Source organism: Schistocerca gregaria, chromosome 8, assembly GCF_023897955.1.
Source record: "Schistocerca gregaria isolate iqSchGreg1 chromosome 8, iqSchGreg1.2, whole genome shotgun sequence".
Lineage (NCBI taxonomy): Eukaryota > Metazoa > Arthropoda > Insecta > Orthoptera > Acrididae > Schistocerca > Schistocerca gregaria.
In genome coordinates this window covers 266516522-266543088 of record NC_064927.1, presented here as the reverse complement: position 1 = coordinate 266543088, position 26567 = coordinate 266516522, and the positions used below count along the sequence as shown (strand labels likewise).

Sequence of the window (26567 nt, the reverse complement as noted above, 5' to 3'; positions counted from 1 at the left end):
GTCTGCTTTGGACGTTACCAGCCACTATGGCCTGTTCTCTTAAACCTCATTACAACATAATTAAAGAATCTTATTCCTCTCCCCATTAAAGGTCTGGAAATGAAAATTAATTTTATTTCTTTGTACTGGTTTCGCACTTGTAAGGAAAATTTCATTTTAAATCTCTTCCGTAAACATTAAATTTAAGCATATTAATGTGTATATGAAATGCCTATTCTATGTTTTTCTGACAATATACACCAATCTCAGCAACTCGACAAATGGGCATCCAATACAGTTGTGGATAAAAATACAGACAGTCACCAGCCAATGATAAAAAAAATATTCTTTCAGTTACACAAAATGAGTATAGATCCTAAATCTATACTTCCTAAATAACATTAAGCACTGTGTGCAAACTATAGTAACAGGTACTGAAAAGATAGTGGAAGGAGAATATATTTAATTCCCAAGTTCTTAAAGCAAAACAAAGGAATAAATTGAAGAAAATGTTATGCACCTTTCCTAAAATCTTGAATTTGCAAATGACAAATGACTGTTTCTAGTTATCAAATTTCATTAACTTCAAAGCACTAGAAGCATGTTGTGGTATGTGAATTGCATTGACTATGCAGCTTGCTAGGATTGCACAAAAATACATGTGTTCTATAAAATAATTACAACATACTTTTCAATCATATTTCTTGCTGAAATACGAAATTGTTCATTCTGTTTGAGGATACTTCCGTTAGTTTTTCTTTGGAATTTTTTAGTCGCAAGTACCTGCAGAAACCATCATTCTGGTGAGGACAGGCAGGAAGAGCAATAGCAATGATAAGAATAGAAGAGTGCACACATGCTCTGTCTCTACATACATGAATTAAAGTCACCTGCTCACTTTTATCTAAACATTTGGTCTATCTCAGGAAGTGATGTACAGATTCCGGCTAATAGAAACACTGATTCATGAGGGAGGTTTGTGTACTTAATTTGCAAATAGTTTGAGAAAATTTTCTGAATTATGATGAACTGAAGTCCCCACCTGCTGTCAAAACGGTGCCATTGCCACCTACCATTACAGTCACAAGCTTAGCCTATACCATTACTCAAGCAGAAACGAATCTACTAATGTTGCTATTCTAAAACAGAAAATGACATTCCTGACCAGCATATGTCCAAAATATCATTATTATTTGTAATAATCCACTTAGTATTTTAATAGTTGCTACTTTACCTTTCTTGTGAAGATATTTTGATTTGACTGAAAAGGTAGAGAACCTGAAAACCCACATGAAAATGTTGCTGTTTTATTTGTTTTCACACAGAAAATATTACTGAAATTCATATTTAGTATGACAAATTTATTCACATTGTTAGTAGCTAACAGTGAACTTTCCAGTAAATAACAGAGTGAGACAAAGACGACAAATCAACTGCACTGTACACTTTCAAATAAAATTTTAAGTACATTAACAACATTAAAGTTTAATGAAACACAACTTTAAGCAGCATACAGCAATACCCTGTTTACTTAAAAACAAGGAAAAATATAGAAAAAGAAAATAATTTATAAATATATTAAATTCATAAGATTTTATTTACACTCAGTTGTTATTTTCTAGAGATTTGTGCAGTTACCAATATGGTATATTCTAACAGCAAACACTGTTGCAAAGCTGTTCGGTGTGAACTATTCTGAACCACAACACTGTGCTCTTGGCAGCAAAACAGGAAGATGTCAAAAGGAACTAGATGAAACATCATCAGCTATGCATAAGTTAACTTAATTAACTTTGTTAATTTAGTTCCTTGAATTAAGCTTTAATTTATCTCCCACTTCTATTAAATACATGCTGCTCTTGCTAATGTGAGAGTAAGTACACATCTGGCACCGTAAGCAACTTCAGTCGTGGAGTGCAGAACACAATGAGTGCTAGTGGTACAGTCTGCATGGTACGAAGAAAAATCCTACACATATGCTGTACCTTCCATGACTGCTACGTAGTAATATTTAATGAAATTGTTGTCTTTATGGGGTCTACTTTCCCCACCTGCTATCATTTGTATTCATCACTCTCACACATCTCATATGTGCAATATATTTTAAGTGAAGGAAGACATTAAGTACAAGAAACACAACATCATTTTTTGGCAGATGGTAGCAGCAGAGATTCCAAGCGAATTTTCTTAGATGTCGAGCAGTGTTGGTTTTGTTTCACGAGCACATTTTGTCACGGACTGTATGAGTTTTACAAATCCTGTGTCCTTTGGTTTTTCAAGACCTCTGAGAAGCCTGTTCTTCATCACAGAGACAAACTCACGGTTACTCAGTTGACCATCCACTGAAAAAAAAGGTGAAATCACTTTTAGGGTTTTTTTGTTTTTACAAGTAATATTGTGTTACAATGATCACATAGCAGTAGAGATATTCAAATCATAAACAATGCACAAAACAATTCTTTAAAGCTATCCCAGCAATCCATTGACATACTGGGTTGTTGGGTATCCTGTTGGATATCAGTGTCATTCAAGCACAATATTTTAAGAACGTGACTCGAGATCTTCATAATGAAAGAGCAATTAAAAATGGTAGGGGAAGGCTGTAGGTAAAAATACTGGACCCGAACACTCGATGAGCATCTGATGAAGGTAATAAATCACACTGCCAAAATACTGTGCATGAATGATGGTGATATCTGGCATAATACCTAACACCTCATGATATCAATGAATAACACACATTTATATCAAGTTTTTTACTATAGTCTTTTGATAATAAAGAACAGTTCATTTATCCAATTAGAATCATTTTATTTTCATAGCTGTTCACTTGAAACATTAAGTCACTGATTCTAGCAAGAACGGTGATACACAATTGTCTTACTGAACAAAGCTAGATAACAAAAAACCTAAAATTTTGACATGTTTATTAATTACAGAAGATAATTAAGTAAGTGCTTTCCTTCAACAGTGTACGTGCACAGAAAAAAGAAAAGAAAATATGATCTGCATCTTTTGCATCTACTGCTTTCACTATCTTCAGCCTATCATAATTTTTTATAGTGGTGGTAGTAGTTTTATTTTCAATGGAAAGCATTTGCTGCCACAAAATAATTTAATTGTGTGGGCACTCAATGAGCAGTGGGAGTATTTGAAAGTTTATTGGCACAGAAAGTTTTATGTGACTGTATGCAACCACATGAGGTACTAATTTTTCTTTTATGAAGTTTACATTAAAATACCATCAATTACACGATGAAACTATGAAAGGCTCTTTTGTAATACAACCAGATAACCCTACTTCCCTATTTTTTCACAAGCAATTTCCTTCTATTATAAAAATTCCTTGTCATGAAGCAGGAAGAGGAAAATGGAATGAAGGGGAAGAGGGCCAGAAGGAGTTTTGTGGCAGACAGAGTTTATCCATGTGCAGCCCAAGGTAGCTGCAAGTTGTATGGTAAGAAGTAGGCTTATTGTCTACATATAGTAATTGTAAAGCAGGGAGAAATATGAAGCTGCTGATTGAGGGGGAAGAAGTCTGGAAAAGAACAGTGCAGGGCACTAGGAAAGGGGAAGAGATTGATGGAAGGCATTTACAGGGTAGCACCCATCTGTGATAGCCTTGGCAATCTCATTATCTTATTGGTTATTGGGAGAGGAAATGCTTAATTGCTTACGACTGCACAAGCCCTCTCTGCAGATGGCAAACTGTAGTGTAGAGAGAGAGGGGGGGGGGGGGGGAAGAGAGAGAGAGAGAGAGAGAGAGAGAGAGAGAGGAAGGAAGGAAGGAAGGAACGAAGGAAGGGGGGGGAGGGAGGGAGGGAGGGAGGGAGGGAGGGAGGGAGGGAGGGAGGGAGGGAGGGAGGGAGGGAGAGAGAGAGAGAGAGAGAGAGAGAGTTGAAGCAGACAGGACAGGATGTGTTGACATTGTAGATGGTTGTGGACTGAGGATATTGACTCTATGGTCAAAGCATTAAAACCTCATCAAGGAATTGAATACAGCTGAGAGATTTAGGAATTTGGGTGGCTAAAATGGGCTCCTCCAAGGGGTCATAATGTAAGCAGACATTTGCAGTGCTGTCCTTCACAGGAAAGTACTTTTGGGTGAGGATACAGTTGTTCATGTATACGTGGAATTATGCACAATGTTTGGAGCAAGCAGGATATTGCAAAAGTAGAATGGTCAGCCAATTACTAACTATGATACAGAGGTCTATTTTTTGTTCATTTCATTATGATTTATTAATAAAGCATAGGCAACATAACATCAGTGTCCTATGCTTTTTGAAAATCATCAAGATTCAGATGTGCGATTTATTTCATTTCACTAAATTACTTATGTATTCCAGTTATTAAATGCACTCGTGAATACAGCTGTAACCATTGTCTATGTTAGCATAGAAGTTTTTCGCTATCATTGACTCCCTGAGATTTCATCTTGTTTCCTCCTTTTGCATCCATTTAATACTTCCTGGGTTTTTTTTTCTTTTTTGCAATTTTTGCAATTTTTTTGGGCATAATTCTATGTTATTTACGTAATTTTTTCACACTTTTTCCACCACCATGGATCCTTGCTCCTTCCATCTGCATCAATACAGAAAAATCTCCTTATTCCTAGCCAGAACCCAGTCCCACATACTGTTCCTGCACTGTTGCTTGGATTGTGGAATCCCCCCCAAATGGCCTTATGATCAAATTACCCGTCTCTTCCTCCTTCCACAATGATCTGCATCTGTCCAGTTTCCGCCATTTCATAGCCCTCACCAACACAGTCCTGCAAAACAATATCTACCAAGTCTAAACCTTATTGCAGTACCTTCTCTCCACCCGTAAAATTCTCCTGCTATGCCATCCCAAATTCCTTGAATCCATAATACACATTGAAGCTCTTACCCCACACGAATTGGAGCAACATACACACTACCACCTTAAAAAGCTCTCCAACCTGCTCAATTTCTCCGGCCTTGGAGTACCACTGTCCTCCAGCTCTACAACAACCTCTAAACCTCCACAACGTCCCCTCATAGCTGACAAACTCTGTCTTGCAGACCTAGTACATTTACCTCCAAAACTCCCTCCCACCACCACACAGAATCAGAACCTAAACACAGCCACAATACAGTCGTGAACCTTTCCTCCAGAAGCCTTAGCCCACAAAAATATCAGTTCTTTCCACAGGACTCACATTTTGCCCCACTCCCAAATTCAATCATGCGGGACCTGCTAAAGTCCACCTCTCCTTCTCCTCGTCCCTATAATGGAAACACTTTGACGCCACCAACCCTACCAATCAGACTCAACCAAAGACCATGGTTGAACCTTGCCTAACTCAGTTCACTCCTCCATCCAACCATGATCCACCCCCACTGCCCCCAAATCACCCCCTGTTAACTTTCCAGGATTTCTTAATCTTGAACCTTGCCTCACCATCATTCCACAAAACCCTCAACATGCAAACAAACCTTACATCTGCAGAAGAACCGCAGTCCACCATTTCAAACCTGATCCCAACATTATAATCCTACCTGTGGACAAACTCTCCATCACTGTTGTTTTGAACTGCAAGGATTACCTGGCGGGATTACATGGCAGAAGGACTCTGCCAGCTGTCAGATATGTCCACCTACAAATCTTGCCACAGTAACCCCATTACACAAATCCAGCAGGATCTCCAGTCACTCTTCAAATCCTTAGGCCCAGCCCACAACTCCTCCCTGGAATCCATCTCTCAGTTCACCCCTACCAGTCCCTGCAATGCTACCTCCTACAAGCTTCCGTAAGTCCATAAACCCAACCCACCAGGATGCCCTATTATGGCTGGTTACTGTGCCCCCACTGAGAGAATCTCTGCTCTCATAGACCAACGTCTTTCAACCTGTTAACCAAAACCTACCCTCCTCTATACAAGGTACCAACCATTTCCTCCACCGACTCTCCACAGTCCTGTCCCTTTAGCACATGTTCATCATATTGATGCCACCTCCCTTTACACTAACATCCCTAATGCCCACGGCCTTACCACAACTGAACATTACCTTTCCCAATGCCCAAAGGATTCCAAAAACAACCTCCTTCCTAGTCACCATGACCAACTATATCCTCACCCATAATTACCTTTTCTTTGAAGGCATTACCTACAAACAAATCTGGGGTACCGCAATGGGCACCCACATGGCACCATCATAGGTCAGCCTATCCATGGGCCATCTGGAGGAATCCTTCCTAAACACCAGAATCCTAAACGCATCACCTGGTTTTGATTCACTGACAACATCTTTGCTATCTGGATCAAGGTAGAGGACATCCTATCCACATTACTCCATAACCTCAACAACTTCTCCCTCATTTGCTTCAACTGGTCCTACTCAACCCAACAAGCCAGCCTCCTAGATGTTGCCCTCCACCTCAAAGATGGCTACATCAGTACCTCCGTCCATATCAAAACTACTAACCACCAGCAATACCTACACTTCGACAGCTACCAGTTTCCATACCAAGAAGTCTCTTCCACACAGCGTAGTCACTCACGGTATCACATCAGCAGTGATGAGTGGTCCCTCTCGAAATATACCAAGGGTCTCACTGGCTTATTGAAGCTTTCACAAACTGTAATTATCCTCCCAACCTTGCACAAAACAAATGTCCCGTGCTTTACCTTTCCAGTCTCCCACCATCTCCCAAAGTCCCACCGTCCGACCACAAGGGAGCATTCCCCATAATTCAGTACCACCCAGGACTGGAGCAACTGAAACAAATTCTGCGCCACTGTTTTGACTACCTCTTGTGCCTTGAAATGAGAAATGTCCTGCCCACTATCCTTTCCACCACTCCCACAGAGGTATTCCACCATCCACTAAACCTACACAACATACTCATGCATCCCTACACAACCCCTGCTCCCAACCCTTTACCTCATGGCTCATACCCCTGTAATAGAACTAGATGCAAGACCTGTCCCATACATCCTCCCTCCACCACCTACTCCAGTCCAGTCACAAACATCACCTATCCCATTCAAAGGCAGGAACACCTGTGAAACAAGTCATGTGATCGAGAAGCTACGCTGTAACCACTGTGCTGCACTGTATGTGGGCATGGCTGTCTGTCTGCATGAATGCCCACCAACTAACTGTGTCCAAGAAACAAGTGGACCACCCTGTTGCTGAGAATTCTGCCAATTATGACGCTCTTCAGTTCAATGACTGCTTCACAGCCTGTGCTACATGGATCCTTCCCACCACACTAGCTTTTCTGAATTGCGCAGGTGGCAACTTTCCCAGCAATATGTCCGACGTTCCCATAAACCTCCCGGTCTCAACCTTCATTAGTCATTGTCCTCACCCATCCAGCTCCTTCCCTGTTCCCATTCCAGCACTACACAGCCCTCATTCCACCATCATAGCCAGTCTTTATACTTATCTCCTTTTCCGCTTCACCCCACACCCCTACTCCCTCTTCCATACCTCTCCCCTGTACTACTCCTAACCTCCTGATTGCATAAGCTACCCTCCCTCTCCAAATTGTCCCTGCATGCTCCTCAGCAGAACTTCACTGTCTGCCATCCCTACCCTACTATCCGTCCCCCTCCGCACCCCAGCCTCCTCTTTACCCCCACCCAGGTGCCACTCCCATTATGCACTGTTGCTGCTGCTCACAGTGAGGCTTCAGTTACCTGGGACTGCAGTCGTGTGTGTGTGTGTGTGTGTGTGTGTGTGTGTGTGTGTGTGTGTGTGTGTGTGTGAATTACAAAAACAGCTGTGTCCATTTTAATGCACATAAGTATATTATAGTATTTGCTTGAAATACATTCAAAACATTATGGAAGATCAATTAAAAATTAATACAGTCATTATACTGTGTCTCATCCTGAAGCAAAGCACACTGCACAAAAAATTAGTCTGCCTGTGAGACATCATACTAATACCACGTAACACTGACTTTAACCTTGATATTAGCCTCAACTTGGCAAGGAAGAGAGTCTACAAGGTTTTTCAGCAACATATAACTAACTACAGTCATTCACTGATGTGCCATAGGGTACCTTTGTGTTCATCAAATGCATATATGATGCAGCCCTGTGAAGACGGATGCTGTCATCATGGAAGAAGAGTGTGTCTACAGCACACTTCTCATGAAGATGTAGAACAAAGGACAACAATTGGTCACTCAGAATGCTTAAATAAATATCCTGATTTATGCTGACACAAGCCTGAATGAATTGGCACAAGTCTTGCTACAAGAAAAAGCCACTAACCATCACAGCACCACCTCCTGCCTCAACTATCGCCTTCACAATATTCTAATTCAATACCCCTTTGGGTCTTTGGTGCACTTGATGCCTTGTACCATTTGAAAATAAACTATGATTTATCAGAATACACAGTATGCCTCCAGTCTGTTACTGTCCAGTGTGGGCCATTTAAAGTGTGGAGGGTTAGGTGCCACTGTGAGCAATACGTTTTTAGAGATACTTGACTCCAAATGTCCAGTCACATAGTTCCCTTTGCAATGTTCCAGGAACTGACATGGATCTGAATTCACTGATGGCAGTAATTCCTGTTGGTTTTGAAACACTGTGACTGGTAACGTCTGACACTCATCTGCAGCCCCTATCAGTTAGGACAGAGTTTCATGGTCGTGAGTGGTACACTACTACTTGTAGACATGTTGGACAGTCCATATTGATAGATCAATAAATCAGGCAACTTAATTCACAGTGTGGTCATGGGCACATCCAAACATAAGTGCTCCTTTCTGCCACTCTGCCATGTTGTAAACTCATCTTACTGTGCTGATTGCATACAACTGACTGATACATACACCCATCACAGTCACGACTTACGTCAGCGATGAAGCTTCACATGACCACATGGTACCAGTCCTACAACAACTACAACCTTACAAACTTTCAACTGAAACTTGTTTTTATCCTGTTACTAGAAGGCACTGCACCCAGTTAACAGAGGAAAAACTTAAAAATTGGTACCCAAATTGTAATTCTGAGCAATGATTCTAGATGCAAACCCATAAAAAATGTCATTGGTCATCCATGGGCAATCCACTTTTCTGGAAACTTTTAATGAGGAAAATTTTGTACATTTCCCTTGTTTCTGTTTTTTTATGTCATTCAGAATAAAAGCAGTAACATTTTGTACTTCTTAATATCCAAAACACTTGAAATTAATCAAACCACAACATGTTCAAATAACCGAACAATCTCACTCCACTTGCAAGATTATGGTACGATGATGATCATGTCTCTCAACCTTTCCATAATTTCTGTTTCCTGCATCAGACTTTCTTGCTTGAGCAGTTTTGTGCCACAAAGTGTAACAGTTTAGCAGAGCATCCCAAAAGTTGTATTAGTTTTCCATGACATGTCTGAATGTGGAAGCTAGTGAGGTGTCAATCTGGCAAATAGTGCATATGTTCTAAAAATTCATACTTTTATTTTTATCATCTAGTTGGTACAGAATACTTGCATTATTTGGCAGTTATTTTTCAACCTTTACAAAGTAATAAACAAGTAGAATTCCTTTCATATTCTGGAAAATTGTGTCCATAACCTTTCCAATAAAATCAACCTCATATGTTTCGGAGTAGGCTCACTATGTTTTAGCAGATTATGATTTAATTTCTTCTTCTTCTTTTTCTTCCTTAGCATTTGTCCTGCATGCTGATGGTGTCCGCTGTATTGGCTCATTATCACCACTCCTTGCGATCTTGTGCCTGATCAGCGTGAAGGCCTGAGATCTTGAGGTCTTCATGCATGGTTTCAAGCTATCACTGCCTTGGTCATCCTGCTGGCCATTTCCCATTTACATTTAGGTTGAAACTAGTCTTTGCCCCTGTTGTCTCGTCTGCTCTAAGGATGTGCCTGTACCAATGTAGATGGCTTTCTTTCATTTTGTCTACTACTGTTGCACCATTTTACAGCATGCAAACTTCATTATTTGTGACGTGGTCATTCAGTGTTAATCCCAATGTCCACCTAAGCATTTTCATCTCCATCACATCAAGTCTTTGCTCAAATTCCTTATGTTGAAGGCCAGCATTCAGCCTCATACAGTGCAACTGGACAGATTACCGTTCAATATACTTTTGATTTGAGCCTGTTTCTTGTCGCATAGTGCTCCAGTAACAGAACACCATTCGAGCCACACGCTGCTAAGGCAGTTGGAGATTTCTGCAGTGAGATTTCCACTGGCAGCAATTTTTGAGCCCAGGTACTTAAAAGTCCTTGCTGTTGGAAGGTCAACTCTATTGATTCTGATGGTTACAGAATCATTTATATCTGTGAAAAGGTAATATGTTTTCAACACATTGAGCCGTGGTCCTGCGGTCATTGCAGGCTTGGACCTGAAGTTGTAGATCATTCTTATCTTCACTGGCCAGTAGCACATCACTAGCACACAGTAGCGTCCAGAGTGAGGTTTCCCGCAAGTTTTTTTGTGATGGTATCTATGACAGCGATAAAGAGGAGTGGGCAGAGAGCAGATACCTGATGAACTCCCTCGGAAATAGGGAAGTCATCAGATAGCCTGGCAGCTGACTGTATTCAGCTCTTCAGGTTCTGGTAGAGCAGTCTGGCCCACCCAACAAGCTCTTCAGGTACTGCATGCTTTCAAAGGGCAATTATGATTTAATGTCTAATTGACAAAAAGGTTATTAGAAACTGAGGCCAAGCCTGGCTGGGTTGAGGACAGGGGAGGAAATCAGTTTCCTCCTTTTCTTGGTGGAAACCATATGAAACTTAAATCTGTATGGTATACAAATATTTGAGCCCAGTTCCTTGACAATCTAAGTCTTATACCTCTACCACCATGCCACATCACCCAGTTTCAGTGATTGGTTTCACTGCTACTTCATTCTTCGTCTGAAGGGGTGGACCCACTTCTGATACACAATAGCAAATTGCAATGCAATCATGTGACTTCTTTTTAAAATGGTCCATACATTGTCAAAGAATTAAGTTTTTAAATTTGATAGCTGTACACATTTAACTTATTCTGAAATCATATTTCACAAAGTTTTTGTAGATAATTATTCAAATAGCAAATGATGAATTATTTCTTCAGATGTCTATGGCACCCAGTCATTTAAAATTAGTTCCTCACTGAAACTTTTCAGCGTACCCTCATATGCTGTTGGCATAGTCTAAGAAACACTACTGTTTGCAGAGGTATCATATCTGTGAACTCACAGTTGACTTAATGAACCAAGATAAATCTAGACGAAAATTTTGAAGCCAACAAATGAACCATATTCTCATTTTTTATGTGAGCAGTTTCTTAGCACATTTGTTAAATATGAAAATGAGAAGTTATTACATTCCAGCTATCAACTTCAACTTCACTGTCATGATTAATTCCAATTAATCACTGCAACTATCAAACATGAGTTTCAATGTCACCCACAGGCTGTGGCTGTTATTTCTTGGATACAGGAAGGAGGTGGGGGAGATAAGACAGTGGGGAGGAGGATGTGAACAGAGATAGGAGAGAGTGGGTGATGGACAAAGAGAGAGGGGAAAGAGAAAATGGACGAAGTAAGGGGGGAGATGGAGAGTAAGATGTATATCCAATTCCCATACACATTAAGCAATTGCAAAACTTTGGCAGGTTCACTATTAGTAGTAGTAGTAGTAGTAGTAGTAGTAGTAGTAGTATCAAAAATTATAAAACAGAATAACTGGCCAGTACTACCTTCAAGACAAGTGTCAATAATACTGATAGACACACATAGAAGTACACACTTTATCCCAGTTTTCAAAACTAATAATTCCTTCCCTATGGAGGAAAGTACGATAAATTGTAGAAAGCCCCATTTATAGTGATGACGAAGTCTAACAGTTTGACTTTCAGATTTCTTTTCCTTTTGGTACATTCTGTGTATGTTATAATGCTCTGTGATCAAGTGTCATTACTGCAAAGGTCCAAATCATAACTGGTATCAATGTATTCAAGTCATAGGGAAAATTCCATATTTATGCAGCAAACACCCATCATAAGTAACAAGAAGAGATTCTTATCTTCTTAACTCATATTTTAAAATAGTTGATATCCAACACATACTTACAGTTTTCATCAAAAATAGTAAATACCACATTTATAACATGGTCAGACAGGTCAACATGTGCAACAGTTTTGGCCACATGTTTTAGAGTTGCTGTGAAATGGAAAGATGTTCATTAGAAGTTTGATTTGAGAGTTCTATACTTTAACACTGGTAAAGTTAGACACTTGAATTAAGCTTCTAAGGAGTTTCCATTAGAAATGTTTATAAACTGTGAAAAGTATAATAGTATCTCTCCACTAACAACATTGATGCAGTTTGGTTTTAATCAATAATTCATTAATGAAACAATAAAGTTATATTTTTTGAAGAACTTAATGGAAACAAATGTTCAATCTCAGGATAGTATAAGATTGTAGCTCTCTACACCAAACACTATTAGCATTTTTGCTACACTTGCATGTTAAGTAAAAGATACAAATTTCTGTTAGTTACCTTGGTCAATTGAGGCACCAGCAATGTGATAGAAAGTTAGTGCAGTGTCCACATCATTTATATTATTCAAGAAATGGAAAAACTTGAGATAATCATCTTTGCTTATTCCTTTAGCATTTTCTTTGAACCTGTATAAACAATGATTTTTATCATTACATAATTCATGATTGAACACATCAAATATTTTGGAATAAACTTAACAATTGTGTTCTTACGCTTTTTTAACTCTTTTCAGCATTCTTGTTTTCTTCTTTTGTGGATAACCAGCATACGCCAAAAGTAATTCAGTGAAATCAGCCTCAGATATGTTGCCATTTTCATCAGGACCTTTCCTTAGAAACTGAAAGAGAACATAAACTAATGAGTAATGGCACATAGATGGAACTTTTACTGCATATTTAAATATTGCTGCAATCTCCACTGAAGATTTTAAACTTAACACCAACCCAAAATGAAATAAGCTGAGGTCCAAATCACTGATTATGATACAAATGTCTACATTACTATGTAGAAAGAACCCAGATAAATGCATAACAATACAACAGAAGGTTGAAGCAATAGAATTAATTAGAATTTTTGTGAAATAGTGTAAGATCACTATGTATTTTCTGTTCTGAGATGTTTCTTGATATTAACAAACCCTGCAGGTGCAATATGAAAAATGTGCTTCACGACACGCAAAATGCATGGCTTGTATTATTTCTAAAAGCAGTTACTGGCTTGTTCGGATTTTGAGGTTTGTTTCCAAAATTTATGAGTATTATACATGTACAAAATACAGGTAAACCCACAGCTGAGATAGAGCAACAACTGTTTAGTTGAAAATATTGTATTGTAATCTTATTTGTGACGTACTGCTTCTGACAGTAGGTAAAATATTTCTGAATAAGGAGGCACACTACATTGATGTTTTCCTTTAAAATGAATCTTTTGAAGAATAAAACACTATGTCTTCAGTTATCTTTAAAGAAACATTTTAATGATAACCTATAAAACTGAGCATCTGTATCAGCTGCTGATAGCAATGTATTTCATTTTATTAGCAGAAGAGGCATATTGGTATCAAGTATTTAATTTTTGCTACTTTTTAAGGTCTTAATTTCATCTTCAAATTAATGTAGAGTGACTAAATATCTCTTGTCTGAGCTGTCACTTAAGGGCTGGGAAAAAATCACTGAGCAAGTTTAGGTGTAATATGTCAGTTTCCATTGGACAGGTTAGTACACTATGAATAATAAAAACTGATATTTGCAAACGTTTGGCTCCAGAGCAATAATTGTAATTAGTATAATATTTAACTGACTTCATCGAAACAACTGAGACTAAAATCACACAGGCATCTGAAGATTCACAAAAGCACGAGAAGAAGAACAAGAACAGAAAATCAGGCAGGTGCAACTATTTGTTCAATATAATACAAAATACTTTTCATAATAATACTTTAATTATAATTATTACAGATCTTGATGGAATGTAACACAATGCTTTATGAACTATTATCGCATATTTGAATTGATTTATCAAACTAAAATTGATAATATATGCCTACATGCATAACATGGTGAACATACTGTGCACATAACAACACACTTCTGTACTTTCTCCCATTATGGAACAATAACCTGATGCAAGGCACCTCAGGATGATCAAGCATTCATCCTATATAAAGAGGCAAAGAATGGTAAACACACTCCATCCATGAAAAGGTCTTTAGAGGCAGAACATAAATTCCACCTGGACAAGAATGAGACAGGAAATTAGTCATGTCAAAAATAACCATAAAAGATTTTCAAAAACAAAAGAAAACAGAAACAAGGGTGGCTGGTTGGAGATTTGACCCTGATACTCTCGAAACCAAATCTAGTGCTTTAAGTACTGCACTGCTTTGCTCAGAAGAAATAAATAACATAAACTAAAGTTGTTAATAGAATATAATAGTTACGTTTTTAAGAGGAACTTGGCAATTTTCACTCACGCTACTTCTTTAAATGGAATTTATGTCTCCTTTTTCTGCCTTTTCACATTCTGATTTGTAGTGTAACAGGGCTTTTTATCAAATATTCTGGTCAACTATGGGTATTCGTATTGGCTAAAGACGACTGTGATAGTGGGCATTTGTTACGTAATGCATAAAACAGGAGCAGATACTGTGCTCTCTGTTCTGTGTTAGTACAGAGGGTGCATGCAGTAGAACAATGAGGGCAGTGGCGAGCAGAAAAGGAAGTTTACAAAATGTGGTGGGATGAAGTAGCTGTATCACCAGAACAATTTCTAAGGGCAACTGTACCTTCAGCAAGATATATACCAGGTAATTGGCAGGTCTAACATGGCAATAATGTACCAAGCACAGACAGCAGCTCATATATGACACTTTAACCAGCCTCACACAATGTGCAAAAAATAGTTTGTTTCTGCCAGATCATTCACACTTTACAGTTATGCCCCTTTAAAAAGTTACTTTTGGCAGTGTATTTGCACATGCTCAGTGATAATCAGGATGACAATGAAATATAGAATCTTAAGGCTATTCATTCTTATCAGTGCCTCAGCTGAAAAAAAATTATAATCTTTACCATTTCTTAACCTTCTTTAAATTGTTATGATGAATGTTGCTAATGATGTCACCAACTGTGTGACAATTGTCATTAATCTTTGGCTAGTGATCAACTTCCATACGTAATACATGATAGGTACATTAAATTAGCTGGAATCTAGGACACAACTTTAGCCTGTGTGCCAAATGGCTCTGAGCACTATGGGACTTAACATCTGAGGTCATTAGTCCCCTAGAACTTAGGACTACTTAAACCTAACAAACCTAAAGACACCACACATCCATGCCCGTGGCAGGATTTGAACCTGCGACCATAGCGGTCGCGCGGTTCCAAACTGAAGCGCCTAGAAACACTCGGCCACACCGGCCGGCCTTTAGCCTGATTTTCATTACACATAAACAGCAGTTAGTAGGAACAAACAACATATAGGAGGGGGGAAGGGGGCAAGGCAGCAGAGAGGCAGAGATAGGTAGGTGAAAATGATCAACTTTGGCTTCATACTGTCTTCTTCTTTTTCCTCCTCCTCTTCTATAAGGAGCAGAATTTTTCACCTACCAAAGTGTTGTGGTACAGTTTGAGTAAATTAAAAGAGGCACACAGGGTCATAAAAAATGAACATGTTCTTTCACCTATTAACAGAGAGCAGTAACTCGAAAACTGATACTTATACTCACTTTTACTAATAGCACTAAAATTAAGGAGCCACTGTGATGATTAGGTACTTACCTCAAGACTCAGTATCTCTCTCTGTAATTGTTGTTGGAACTCGAGAAATTTCTCAATGGTCAATTTCTGGTCATGGTTTGGTCCAAAGAAATATGTTGTCAGTGCAGAATTCACACCCTACAAATAAATTTCATAGCCATAAGTAAAATAGATCAAACAATTTTATTTTGTGAAAATGAATAGGAAATGATGACTGGCTTAACTTTTTCATTAAATTTTAAACTTATAAAAATTAAATTAACTTTACCAAACAAACATGACTGTGTTGTTGAGGGTTTATTTGTGCACTATGCATTAGTTATTAAAAAAATTAGAGGTGTGATTTCTGAATTACAAAACCATATCATGCCTTCTACAGCAAAGGCAACAATAAGAAGGAAGGAGGTATAGAGTTTATAATGTCTGTCAATGACAAGATTGCTAGAGACAGAGAACCCACCTAAATTTGGGATGATGAAGGATATCAGTAAATCCTGTCATTTGTGTTAACAGGCTTAGGTAAATCAAGGAAAACCAAACCTGGAGGACCAGATGACAATTTGAACTACCTTCCTATCAAATGAAAGACCACTGTATGAGACCAAAGTGGAACTGACATATGGTATTAACAACACGGCTTATCTTCAGGTTATGTACAACAAGCATCATGCACATACATTTGAGTACTTTAAATTAGCTAAGTTGCTTCCAAATAGTACAAACAGTAACAACATAATGATGTAATAGTATCAGATTATGCAATTTGAAAACATCTGGTCATGCTGTATATTCCTCCCACAGATTAGCCATCACAGTTCACTCCAGGTATCTGCACAGGCCAGGTGTAAACATAGCATGAAAGTGCCATGATGCTGAAGAAATGATGTTGAGTGCATCCATGACTTTATGACTTAAATGACTGATCAAATGTTTAAAATAACTAATTTAAAAAAGTCTTAGAAATTTATGCTGAAATCTGAGAGCTGTATTAAGGCAGCAAGGTGAGCCCCCCCCCCCCCCCCCCTCTCTCTCTCTCTCTCTCTCTCTCTCTCTCTCTCCCTCCCTCTCTCTCCCTCTCTCGCCCCCTGACTCATTTCTTAACAGAGGCTAGCAGGAGATAGCATAGGTATATGGGGTGGGGAGGGAGGGAGGGGGTGAGTGAGTTCACTGACTAAGCATAAAGGGTAACTATGATGAACAGGGCACAGCTTGTATGATCTGATCCAAGTTATTTCAATTTGAACAATGGAAAGTCCATGTTGGAATATCAAAAATATTATGAAAAGGATAGACTGTTACTCACCATAAAGATGACATGCTGAGTCGCAACGCGCGCGCGCGCGCACACACACACACACACACACACACACACACACAAGGAAGCACATCTCATGGACACATGAGCACTACCTTCCGCTGCTCCAGCTTACATGTAAGTCTTTTCGTTATGCCTGTCTGCAACTCAATGTGTAATCTTTACAGTGAGCACAAATCTGGCCTTTTCATAATACTGTTGTTTCCACCTGCATCACTAAGAAGAAACTACAATCATGTACCATTAAAGGTAAGAATATTAGTTTATTACTGTTGTCATATACACATAAATGAAACAATTTACCAGTTAGGAACCAACATGCGTTATTTATCTCAGTACAATTTGTTTCTAGTCTAATATGTATAAACAGAGTGTGACAATATTTTCTGCGGGGAAGAAACAAATACAATTTACTTAATGCTTAACATATTATGAAAAGTACAAAAGTATAATCATATAACCTTGAAAGTGTTTCCAGTGTTGGCATGATCCCTATGTCGGCTGCCAATGCTCGTCTGCTGTCGAATGAGTGTAGCCACCTTTTCAAATTCTTCTGAATCAACATCCCCATCACCATTCAGATCGAACATACGGAAGGCAATCTCAAAATGTCGCCGTGATGCTGCACGATAAGAAAATTATAGTGTAAGCATAGAATAAAGCATGTAACAAGTAACCAATCACTATGCAACCCAATCATATTCCAAGACTGACTTCAGTGAGAGACTGCGTTGACAACTGTACTGTACTGTAAGGATACCTACAGATGCTTAGACTTAAACCCTGCTCACAAAACACACACACACGTACTGTGACATTCTCAGTACATGATGTTGTTTTATTTTTTTATAAAAGCAAACTAGCAACAAACATGATGAATATAATGATTAGTAGATATTCTTCCCAATTCATTGGATGTGGCAGGATTTAAAAGAAGAAGAAGATGATGATGATGAAGAAGAAGGGGAAAAATCTGAATGACTATTTTTCAGGTATAGCAAATAAAAGAAAAAAAAGAAAAGAAAAACTACAAAAAAAATTTCAATAGATCAAATATTACGGTGTTCTGGTAAAAAAATTATATGGCACGTACAACGGTGGTGGTACCCATCACACAGTATAAATATCAGGAAAACAGGACACAAAAATTAATAAATGGAAATTAGCTGACGTAGATGAAGTGCTAGTCTGCATACTTAAAGAATGCATAAGCAGTGAAAAAGCCCCATTAACTGACATAATTATTTTTGATACCGTCAATGACTTTCCACACAGAGTGAGACATGGGAGAAAATTGTTTTTGCTGATTACAACACTCCAGAAGTCTTAATAGAGAAAGACAATAAAACCCTAAAGGTTGTTTATAATTAGTCACCATCAATCAATAAAGTTACACTGAATATAAAAATCAGACAGGGTGAATTTCTGCTTACAGGTGGAAAATAATTCTGTAAAATGAAATGTAGATGAAAATTTCATACGCTACAGAACAAAAGTTTAACCAATTAACACTCACTGTCACCTGAAATCGAATGAACACACAAGTACACTAGCAAAGAAAATGTCAGCAGTATGCTATCCTCTTATATTTTTGTCATCACTGTGTAACAGACAACACCTTATTGTTACATACTATTCCTAACCACACTCCACGTTTAGCTATGGAATCATTTTTTTGGAGTCCCAAACACAAAACATGCAGTGTGTCTTCAAAACTACAGTAAACAGCCATTAGAATAATAACTAAAATTAGTAACTGAACTCACTGTAAAGATATGTTCTAACAGCTACAGTTCTCCCTGCACCATGTGAGTATATCTACCAATTCATTATGTACATCAAGAACAACATCAGTAATTATCTCACAAAGAGCAGCATTCATGAACAAGAGCCAGAATAAAATTGTACAATAAACTGTCCAAGGAGTTTAAAGAGAGAAATAAAATTTAAATACTTTCAAAATCAGTTAAAGCTTACCTCTTAAATAATTCCTACTAAAAATCAAGGATTATTTAGATAACACAGAACAGAAAACGATAAAAATTAACACTATTTACTAATGAACAACTATCATTTTACAGAAAACTGCCATAGATTCTTACTGTAAAATCATATGCTTAGGGTCTGTGATGGGCTGTTCTAAACCTTTTCCATTTTCTGGAGCTCAAAATTTAAGTCATTGTGGTAAGATAAACAACGTACTGACTCAGCTTTTTCAGATGGGTGAAAGGGCAACATGAAGAATACAGTAGAATGGCAGAAGTATCATCAGCATCCTGATGCCAGCTGACAAAGTTTTTGTGTGTGTGTAGCACAGGCAGTTGTGTGATGTAATAAAATGAATAGTGTTACAAGCACTTTCATTTTTGTAAGATTACTTGTATATAATAATTTTGTAAATGATCTGTGGAGGAATAAACAATTATCTACTTGATTAACTAATTAAATCACTTTGTTCTGTATGCAAATTTGCACAGGACAGCAACATATTTCTTGAATCCTAATCACACTCTTGAGATTTTACACAGTTTATCAATATTCTGCAGATTTAATCTCTTGGCAAATGGTACACAGAAATATCTCATTTGTGTATGTATTTAAGAACCAATGAATGTGACATTTGCACTGAAAAATAAGAAAGATCAAGGATTAATGCCCTATTGGTGATGAAACTACAACAGAGCAAATATCAGCTCTAAAATCACAAGGATGGGGAAGAAAATTGGCTGTGTGTTTGTCAAATGAATCTCTCCAGTACTTGCCTTCACTGATTTGTGGAAACCACAGAAAACATATTGGTATATGTCTGGAGAAGGAGGAGGAGAGTGTTTGAGCCCTACTCGTCCCAAATGGGAGCCCAGTGTCTTAAGTGCTGCACCTCTTCATTCAGTTTGACCTGCTGAGTAAAGACTGTATGCAAGGTTATAAATTAGTAAACAAGAGTAGAGGTCTTTCTGCCCATCATTATTCTTGAGAAGTAGACTAGCTTGGTAGCAGGCTAACCTGACAGTGTAACATCCCACTGGCTAGTGAGTAGTTAAAAATGGTTTAAATACCTGAGAATATCTTGCCTTCGGTGTCCCTCCATGACTGAATACATGAGCTAAAATATGCTTGTTCAATAAATACAGGATACCATAATGGATTTCACAACAATGATGTAGGCCACAACTGAAGTAAAGTAAGTACGTAGATTTATTTAGTAAATTAAAGGCACTGTCTACATTGACTGGTCACAATGGAGAAAGGGAAACTACTGTAGTTATCCTTGTAGTCAAGAAAATGTACAAACTGCAGTTCATAAACAATTCACATTATATTTGCTTCCAAGAAAGTAACTGCTTACTGAGTTTTCATCAGGTTGGCCTTCAGAAAGGGCAATGTATAAATCAGGCCTTGCGGATAGTTTTATATGAAATCTATAATGCATTCAATGAAAGAAAACATACTACACTAGTATTCTGTCATCTCATACAGGCCTTTGACCTCATCAACAAAGCACTACTTTTAGGGGGTGGGGGAACCAGAACTAGACAAACAATGCAATTAGTGGGTTAAATGGTATCTTTCGGAGAGAGTTAAAAATGGTGGAAGTACTTAGTCAAATGACCAAGTAGTAATCCAAAGAACTAACTAAGGTTCTACACTCGATGCAGTTCTGTTAATTACATTTATAAATGAACTGCAGGAAGGTTTACCAGTAATGTTTGCTGGTATCACTAGTCATTACAGTGTACATTATAATTAATTCACTGTACTCATGACCTCAAAACTATAATTGGTGGCGCAAACTGCAAGATAGTAAACAAATTAAATACAAACAAATAGCTACTAAATAAAGACAAAACTGTACACATAAATTTTTGACTATCACAAAATGTACAATCTATGGAAGGTAAGGTATCTACACTTCTTCTGCTTAATTAGGACCCTCGTGGAACACGTTGGCTTGTTTTACATGTTTCCTTTCTTCCAAATACCTCTTCATTCTCTTGATTCCTCTGTTTCTTTCTTCTTCTGTTAAGACAACTTTGATTTTCGTGTCTGGTCACCCGTGACCATCCACCAACCCTTTCACATGATGCACTGTGTTTTAATGTAAACCTCATAAAATGCTCTCATCACTCATAACATAATAAATTAGAAATTCCCATAAATTCAAAAGGAAAGTAAAACTATTTTGTATTATGCTCTCCTACAAATTATTTAATGATTTAAAATCTGGAATTTAAAACTTTGAATAGCTGTATGACAAGTAACGATGTTCATTACAAGCAAATCTCTGTTCTTACCGTCTGTGGGGAACAGCTATACCCAGTAAATATCAGTGTAGCCATAGAAGTAATAAGCAACCAATAGCAGATAAACAGCAACTGATTACTAAAACTAAGGAAGTAGAATCTAAAAAGTTGTGGGTTTCTTTCTAATTTTCCTATTAAACATTTAGTCTGTTGTGCATAAGTAGTTTATAACAGTTTGACGACAATCATAAATGCAGTTCTTAAAATCAACTTTTCTACATTAATGTATGTGTTATGCCACTGTCTACAGTCCTGTAAGTTCATATATGTCTTCCCTTCTCCTCATAACAGCAGGGTACCCCTCATGTCAGAATCTGAGTGACCTTTTTAACCTTCTGTAATTCTCCCTGAGGAAGGAACTATTAGCTCCAAAAGCTTGGATAATGTATATGCTTTTATAGGTGTAGGTCAGCAGGACTAACAATTCCCTCTTCTGTACTACATCCTGCAGATTCCTTTCTTTTATTCCTTTGTTTCCCATATGACATGTTGCATTCCATATCTTCTTAGTCAACCTCTCCTCATCCATCCTCATGATGTTGCCAACAAATCGTAACCAAATCTTCCGTATCTCGCTCAATATCGGTTCAATATTTTCATACCGTTCCTGTCGTGTTCCGTGTATCCAGATATCCCCATGTTTTTTGGTGCCCCATATGTCTCTCAAAGTTTTCCGCTCCTCCTCCTCCAGCTGTATACAAGCTCTCTTGTCGAGTGTTATTATTTCTGATGCATACAGAGCAGCATTTCTTATAGTTGCTGTGTAATGACGCATTTTCGCATTCCGTGACAGATTTTTCTTGCCACATGTTGTTTTCACTGCATACCGAAACTTCTGCAAAAGGTGTGCCCTGTCTACTGTATATAAGTAACCACAAAATTCCTGGGAGTGTGATCAGAGAATACTCTGCAGTGGGACATCACACACAAACACGAGTTATTAAACAGATTGGACACACTGGGCAGTTTGTGCAATTTCACTGCTAGTGAAATCTGTGAGGTAGAAACATTAAAACATGTCTACTTTGCACATTCTGTGACCAGATACTGAATATCATTTTGAGACATCTGGTGCAACAGAATTTTTATTAAGCAGAAGCAAATAACTAAGATGAGGAAACAAGTGCCTCTCTCCTCCAACACAAGATATCTCTTTACAGAGCTCAATATATTGCTGGTAACATGTGCCAATGGAAGAGTCTGCTTATTCATGAAAATTTACTCCTCTTAACAAAAATTAAAGATGGCCCCATCATCAAAGCTGCCATTGTTAAGATAGTTTTAGACTTTGGCAATGGTTTTGAAAACATCACAGCAGTGTTAGGCACATGGAGAGTACTTATGTGCAAGAAGCTTCCTGGATATTTAAAGTGTGTTCAGAAAGGATTCAGGCTCAGAATAAATTTGGTGTTATACGAATACTACTTTCATTCTGTAGAAGAAATATGAGAGCTAGCATAAAACAATGAAATTTAATGTTCCTAATATATGTGTGTGTGTTCATTTTATTTTTATAAATGAAATCAAATCATATCGAAACAACTTTCATGAAGAAATCAACGTGTGGGGCATCAAAGGTGCAGAATATCATGACAACTCTGAGTCTTTTGAAGAGTCTTCTTAGAGCACTTTGCCTGCAACCAAGGGACATTGCAAGCTGAAGGGGAGAATGAAGAAGAATATATGCAAGGAAAGAAGAATAAGATAGATACAAGAAAAAAACAAAGAAACAGAAAATCAGCAAGCAAAGAAGAGCATGTAAAAAAAAGAATTAATTTATTTCTTTAGCAGCTTATGATGTACATCTATGGAGTAAGTCCAAGTACATATTTGCTTTGTCAGTTTTCCAATAAAATGCATTACTTTTACTGATTCTAACTATAGTTTTGCTAAGATAATTGATAAATTTTAGCCACAACATTTCTGAAAATTAACAGTATAATACAGCCACATAGCACATACATATCCTGGACCCCATTTTGTTTAGATTTATATATTTAAAAAAAATTCACAGCAATAATACTGTAGAAAAACAAAATCTTTAGAAAAAACAATGCTGTTAGGAAGTTAACACATTTTACTTTTTCTTTTTCTCTATACTTGTGTACATTTTTCTTTTAGTGTACTATGGCTGTTTGCTTCAGTTATTTTCATTTGAAAGAAATTCTCTGGCTGAATATAAAGGAATTTATAATAGCAGTTGTTTGATTGACTGTTTAAACTTGTCCGATTCGGCATTAGTGACGTTTGGTGGTAAAAAGTTGTAGAACTTTATTGCCTTGTAACCACTGCTTCTCTCATACTGAGTTTTGTTATGCTGCAGAATTCTTAATTTCTTGGTATTTCTCTTAATTTCTTGGTGTTTCTGGTGTGGTGGTGGTGGTGTACATCTTCATTTTTGTTAAATTTATCTTCATGATCGCAAGCAAGGAGCAGAATTTTATAATATACAAGCTGTAGAAGGTTAGAATCTCATATTTTTTGAAAAGAGGCTCACAAATATCTCTTGTTCTTTTGTTTCCTATTATTCTAATTGCTCTCTTTTGTAATTTGAATATTTTCATTGCCTCAGTTGAGTGGCCCCAGATTTCTATACCATAGCTCATTATAGCATTGAAGTATGAAAAATACACCATGTGTACATCATCTTCAGTTATTAGTGGCTTAATTTGCCTCAGAGCAAAAACATCACTGCAAAGTTTATTGCTTATATTGGAAATATGATCTTTCCATCCTAAACAACTGTGCACGGTGATCCCTAAAAATTTAGCACTTTCAACTACTCTTACATCTAGCTCTTGCAAGAGAAAAGAAGAGGGATAAGAGGCAGAAGAAACAAGGTGCAAAAGGAAAGGAATAAGAAAAAGAAAGAAAAGGGAGAGGGGAAGTGCAAATGACAAACAACAAAGTGGAAGAAATGAAGTTATCAAAAGAACAAAAAAACAAAAAAGAAGAAGAAGATATCTTGTTCAACAAATAGTGCGTACAACTAAATGCAGCAGAGGTCACATGCAATATACCTGAAGAACCATATAGCACATATGTGAAAAATCTCAAGAAATATTATCAACATGAGTGATGGGATCATTGGACTGTATATAGCAAGATTTTATAATAGTATCAACAGAATTAAATAATGTGCAGTTACATGAAGATTTTAGAATTAAAATGTAGAAATGATTTCTTAGGAGTAAATAGTAATGGATGAGAACATAAAATATTTTGCACACCAGATTTTTGTACAACTGCTGGGAGACTTCTGTGGAACATTGAATGCATATTAGAGTGAATAGTGATGTGTGTAATGTAAATGGAGATTTCTGAAATGGACAGCAGCAACATTAACACTCTAAAATGTTGTACTTAGCATTAAATATGTAAACAGTGAAATGTAAGTAGTGAATGAACTTCAATGCACTAGATGCAGCAATGTTGTGTTCTACATTTCTTATTTCCCCTTTGGCCTTATGTTTACACAGAAGAATATCAAGTGTCATTTTGCCTATGTTTTGCAAATTTTGATTCAAGGTATCAGTCCTAAGCTTTCAACATCAGCCTTTATGAAAGTTGGAGCTACAAAGGAGCAACTGTGTTATAATGTGCTATGATATGTGACATATCCTTGGACAGCGCACCTGACTTGCATCATGGCATTGCCAAGACTCTAGGCCACAAATATTTGTTCAGCATCTCCAAGCACCAGGCTGTGTCACATCATATCATTTCAATCCACTCAACTGACAACACAGATTGTTATGCAGACTGATTTATTTTGTGCTTTACTGGGCAGGCATAAATTTTTTATGAGTATAATATTATAATCAAGAGTAATATGCCACTGGGTGCTTGAAAAAGTATGATGCTGAAAATCTCCAAATATTCAATGATGCCAGTGCATAGCTTATAATGCAGACAATTATTCCATACCCTCTTAGCTGTGTAGTGATTTGTGTAAGAAATTGGAGGGGGGGGGGAGGGGAGGCAACAAAAATGGTAAATATTTGTGATCTGTATAGTTATTGTTAACAAATGAGCGTATGCTGCATTTTATTATTTAAATATATTCATAAACCATATTGTGACTCAAAATAGAGATTGTAAGAAATTTTTCACAGAATAACAAATGACCTACTGATGTCCATAGCCAATGACACTTTCCGAGAAGCTCACATGCACAGATTTCAATCAATAACCTGAGAATCATGTAGCTGTATTTCCTGAAATGTTGTTACATAATAACACTAACAAAAATCACAAATCAATTATATCGTTCAGGCTCTTGAAAGGAAAATGCTTAAGATTGGAACAATTAAGTAACTCAACATATAATTTTGTGTGAACCTAGTTCATAGAACATTTCAGCAAATTAAAATATGAAATAAACAGCTACCAGTAACAACCCCATCAACTGCCAGCTGGGCTCTTTATTTATCAACATTTTCTAGCAAGAGCACCAAGGGAGTTACGACTACCCATCCCCCTGGGGAGGAAAAACTTACTACTTCCTGCAGATAAATGGTGCTGCTTTTATCACAGACAATTCTCTGTGGGTTATTCTTCTCTGTGGCAGGAGTTCTGTGTAGCTGAGGAATAAATCAGTTTTATCAGTGCAGGTCAGTTATCTTACTTGGAAGACACTATTTTCACAACTCACTTCAAATTAAAACAGCAGAAGAAAGCAATTTATAACTGTCATTTAATACTGTTTTGTCTTGTGGAAATTTCATTTAATGAAGCAATCAATTTGACACAAATGGCTACACTCTTTATCACGTCACAAAGCAATGTTTCTGATATGTACTAAAGCAAAACAAGTATGTCAGTAAGAATGCTACTATAACATATACAAACACTGCAATAAACATTACAATTTAAACTGTAGTGTATTCCTGCAGATCTACTAGTTTTTCTGTTACCTGCACAAATTCATTTTATGCTGAAAATCCAAAAATATTGAAGAAAAGTTTATCTTTTTTCATTTTGACAAATGCGTAATCTTACTAATTGAACTACATTATGGACAGGAATATAATGACACATAACAACAGAAATTATGTCTGTAAATCCAGTAAAGTAATTGTAGTTTACAACATAGGCATGTTTGTAGCACTATGCCACACAAAACCAATATATTGCAAGGATGCTTGGAATCACCAATTTCTTTCTTTCTTTGTACCTGTGAAGACCATTTCCACTCAAGAC

The 26567-nt window shown here is 37.4% G+C and overlaps 1 protein-coding gene across 8 annotated transcripts in view; it reads right to left on the bottom strand.

The window, feature by feature from the left end:
• Positions 1 to 1270: 1270 nt before the first annotated feature.
• The window catches only part of LOC126284372 (calcium uptake protein 1 homolog, mitochondrial), a 613419-nt gene continuing 588122 nt past the window's right edge, over positions 1271 to 26567 (bottom strand). For all 8 annotated transcript variants that reach the window (XM_049983246.1, XM_049983245.1, XM_049983250.1 and 5 more), the window contains 6 exons: positions 17526 to 17686; positions 15771 to 15887; positions 12705 to 12829; positions 12490 to 12617; positions 12058 to 12147; positions 1271 to 2321 (listed from right to left, as the gene is read on the bottom strand). In XM_049983246.1, coding sequence (XP_049839203.1) covers positions 2167 to 2321; positions 12058 to 12147; positions 12490 to 12617; positions 12705 to 12829; positions 15771 to 15887; positions 17526 to 17686 — 776 coding nt within the window. In that variant the 3' untranslated portion in view covers positions 1271 to 2166. The remainder of the gene's footprint in view (positions 2322 to 12057; positions 12148 to 12489; positions 12618 to 12704; positions 12830 to 15770; positions 15888 to 17525; positions 17687 to 26567) is intronic.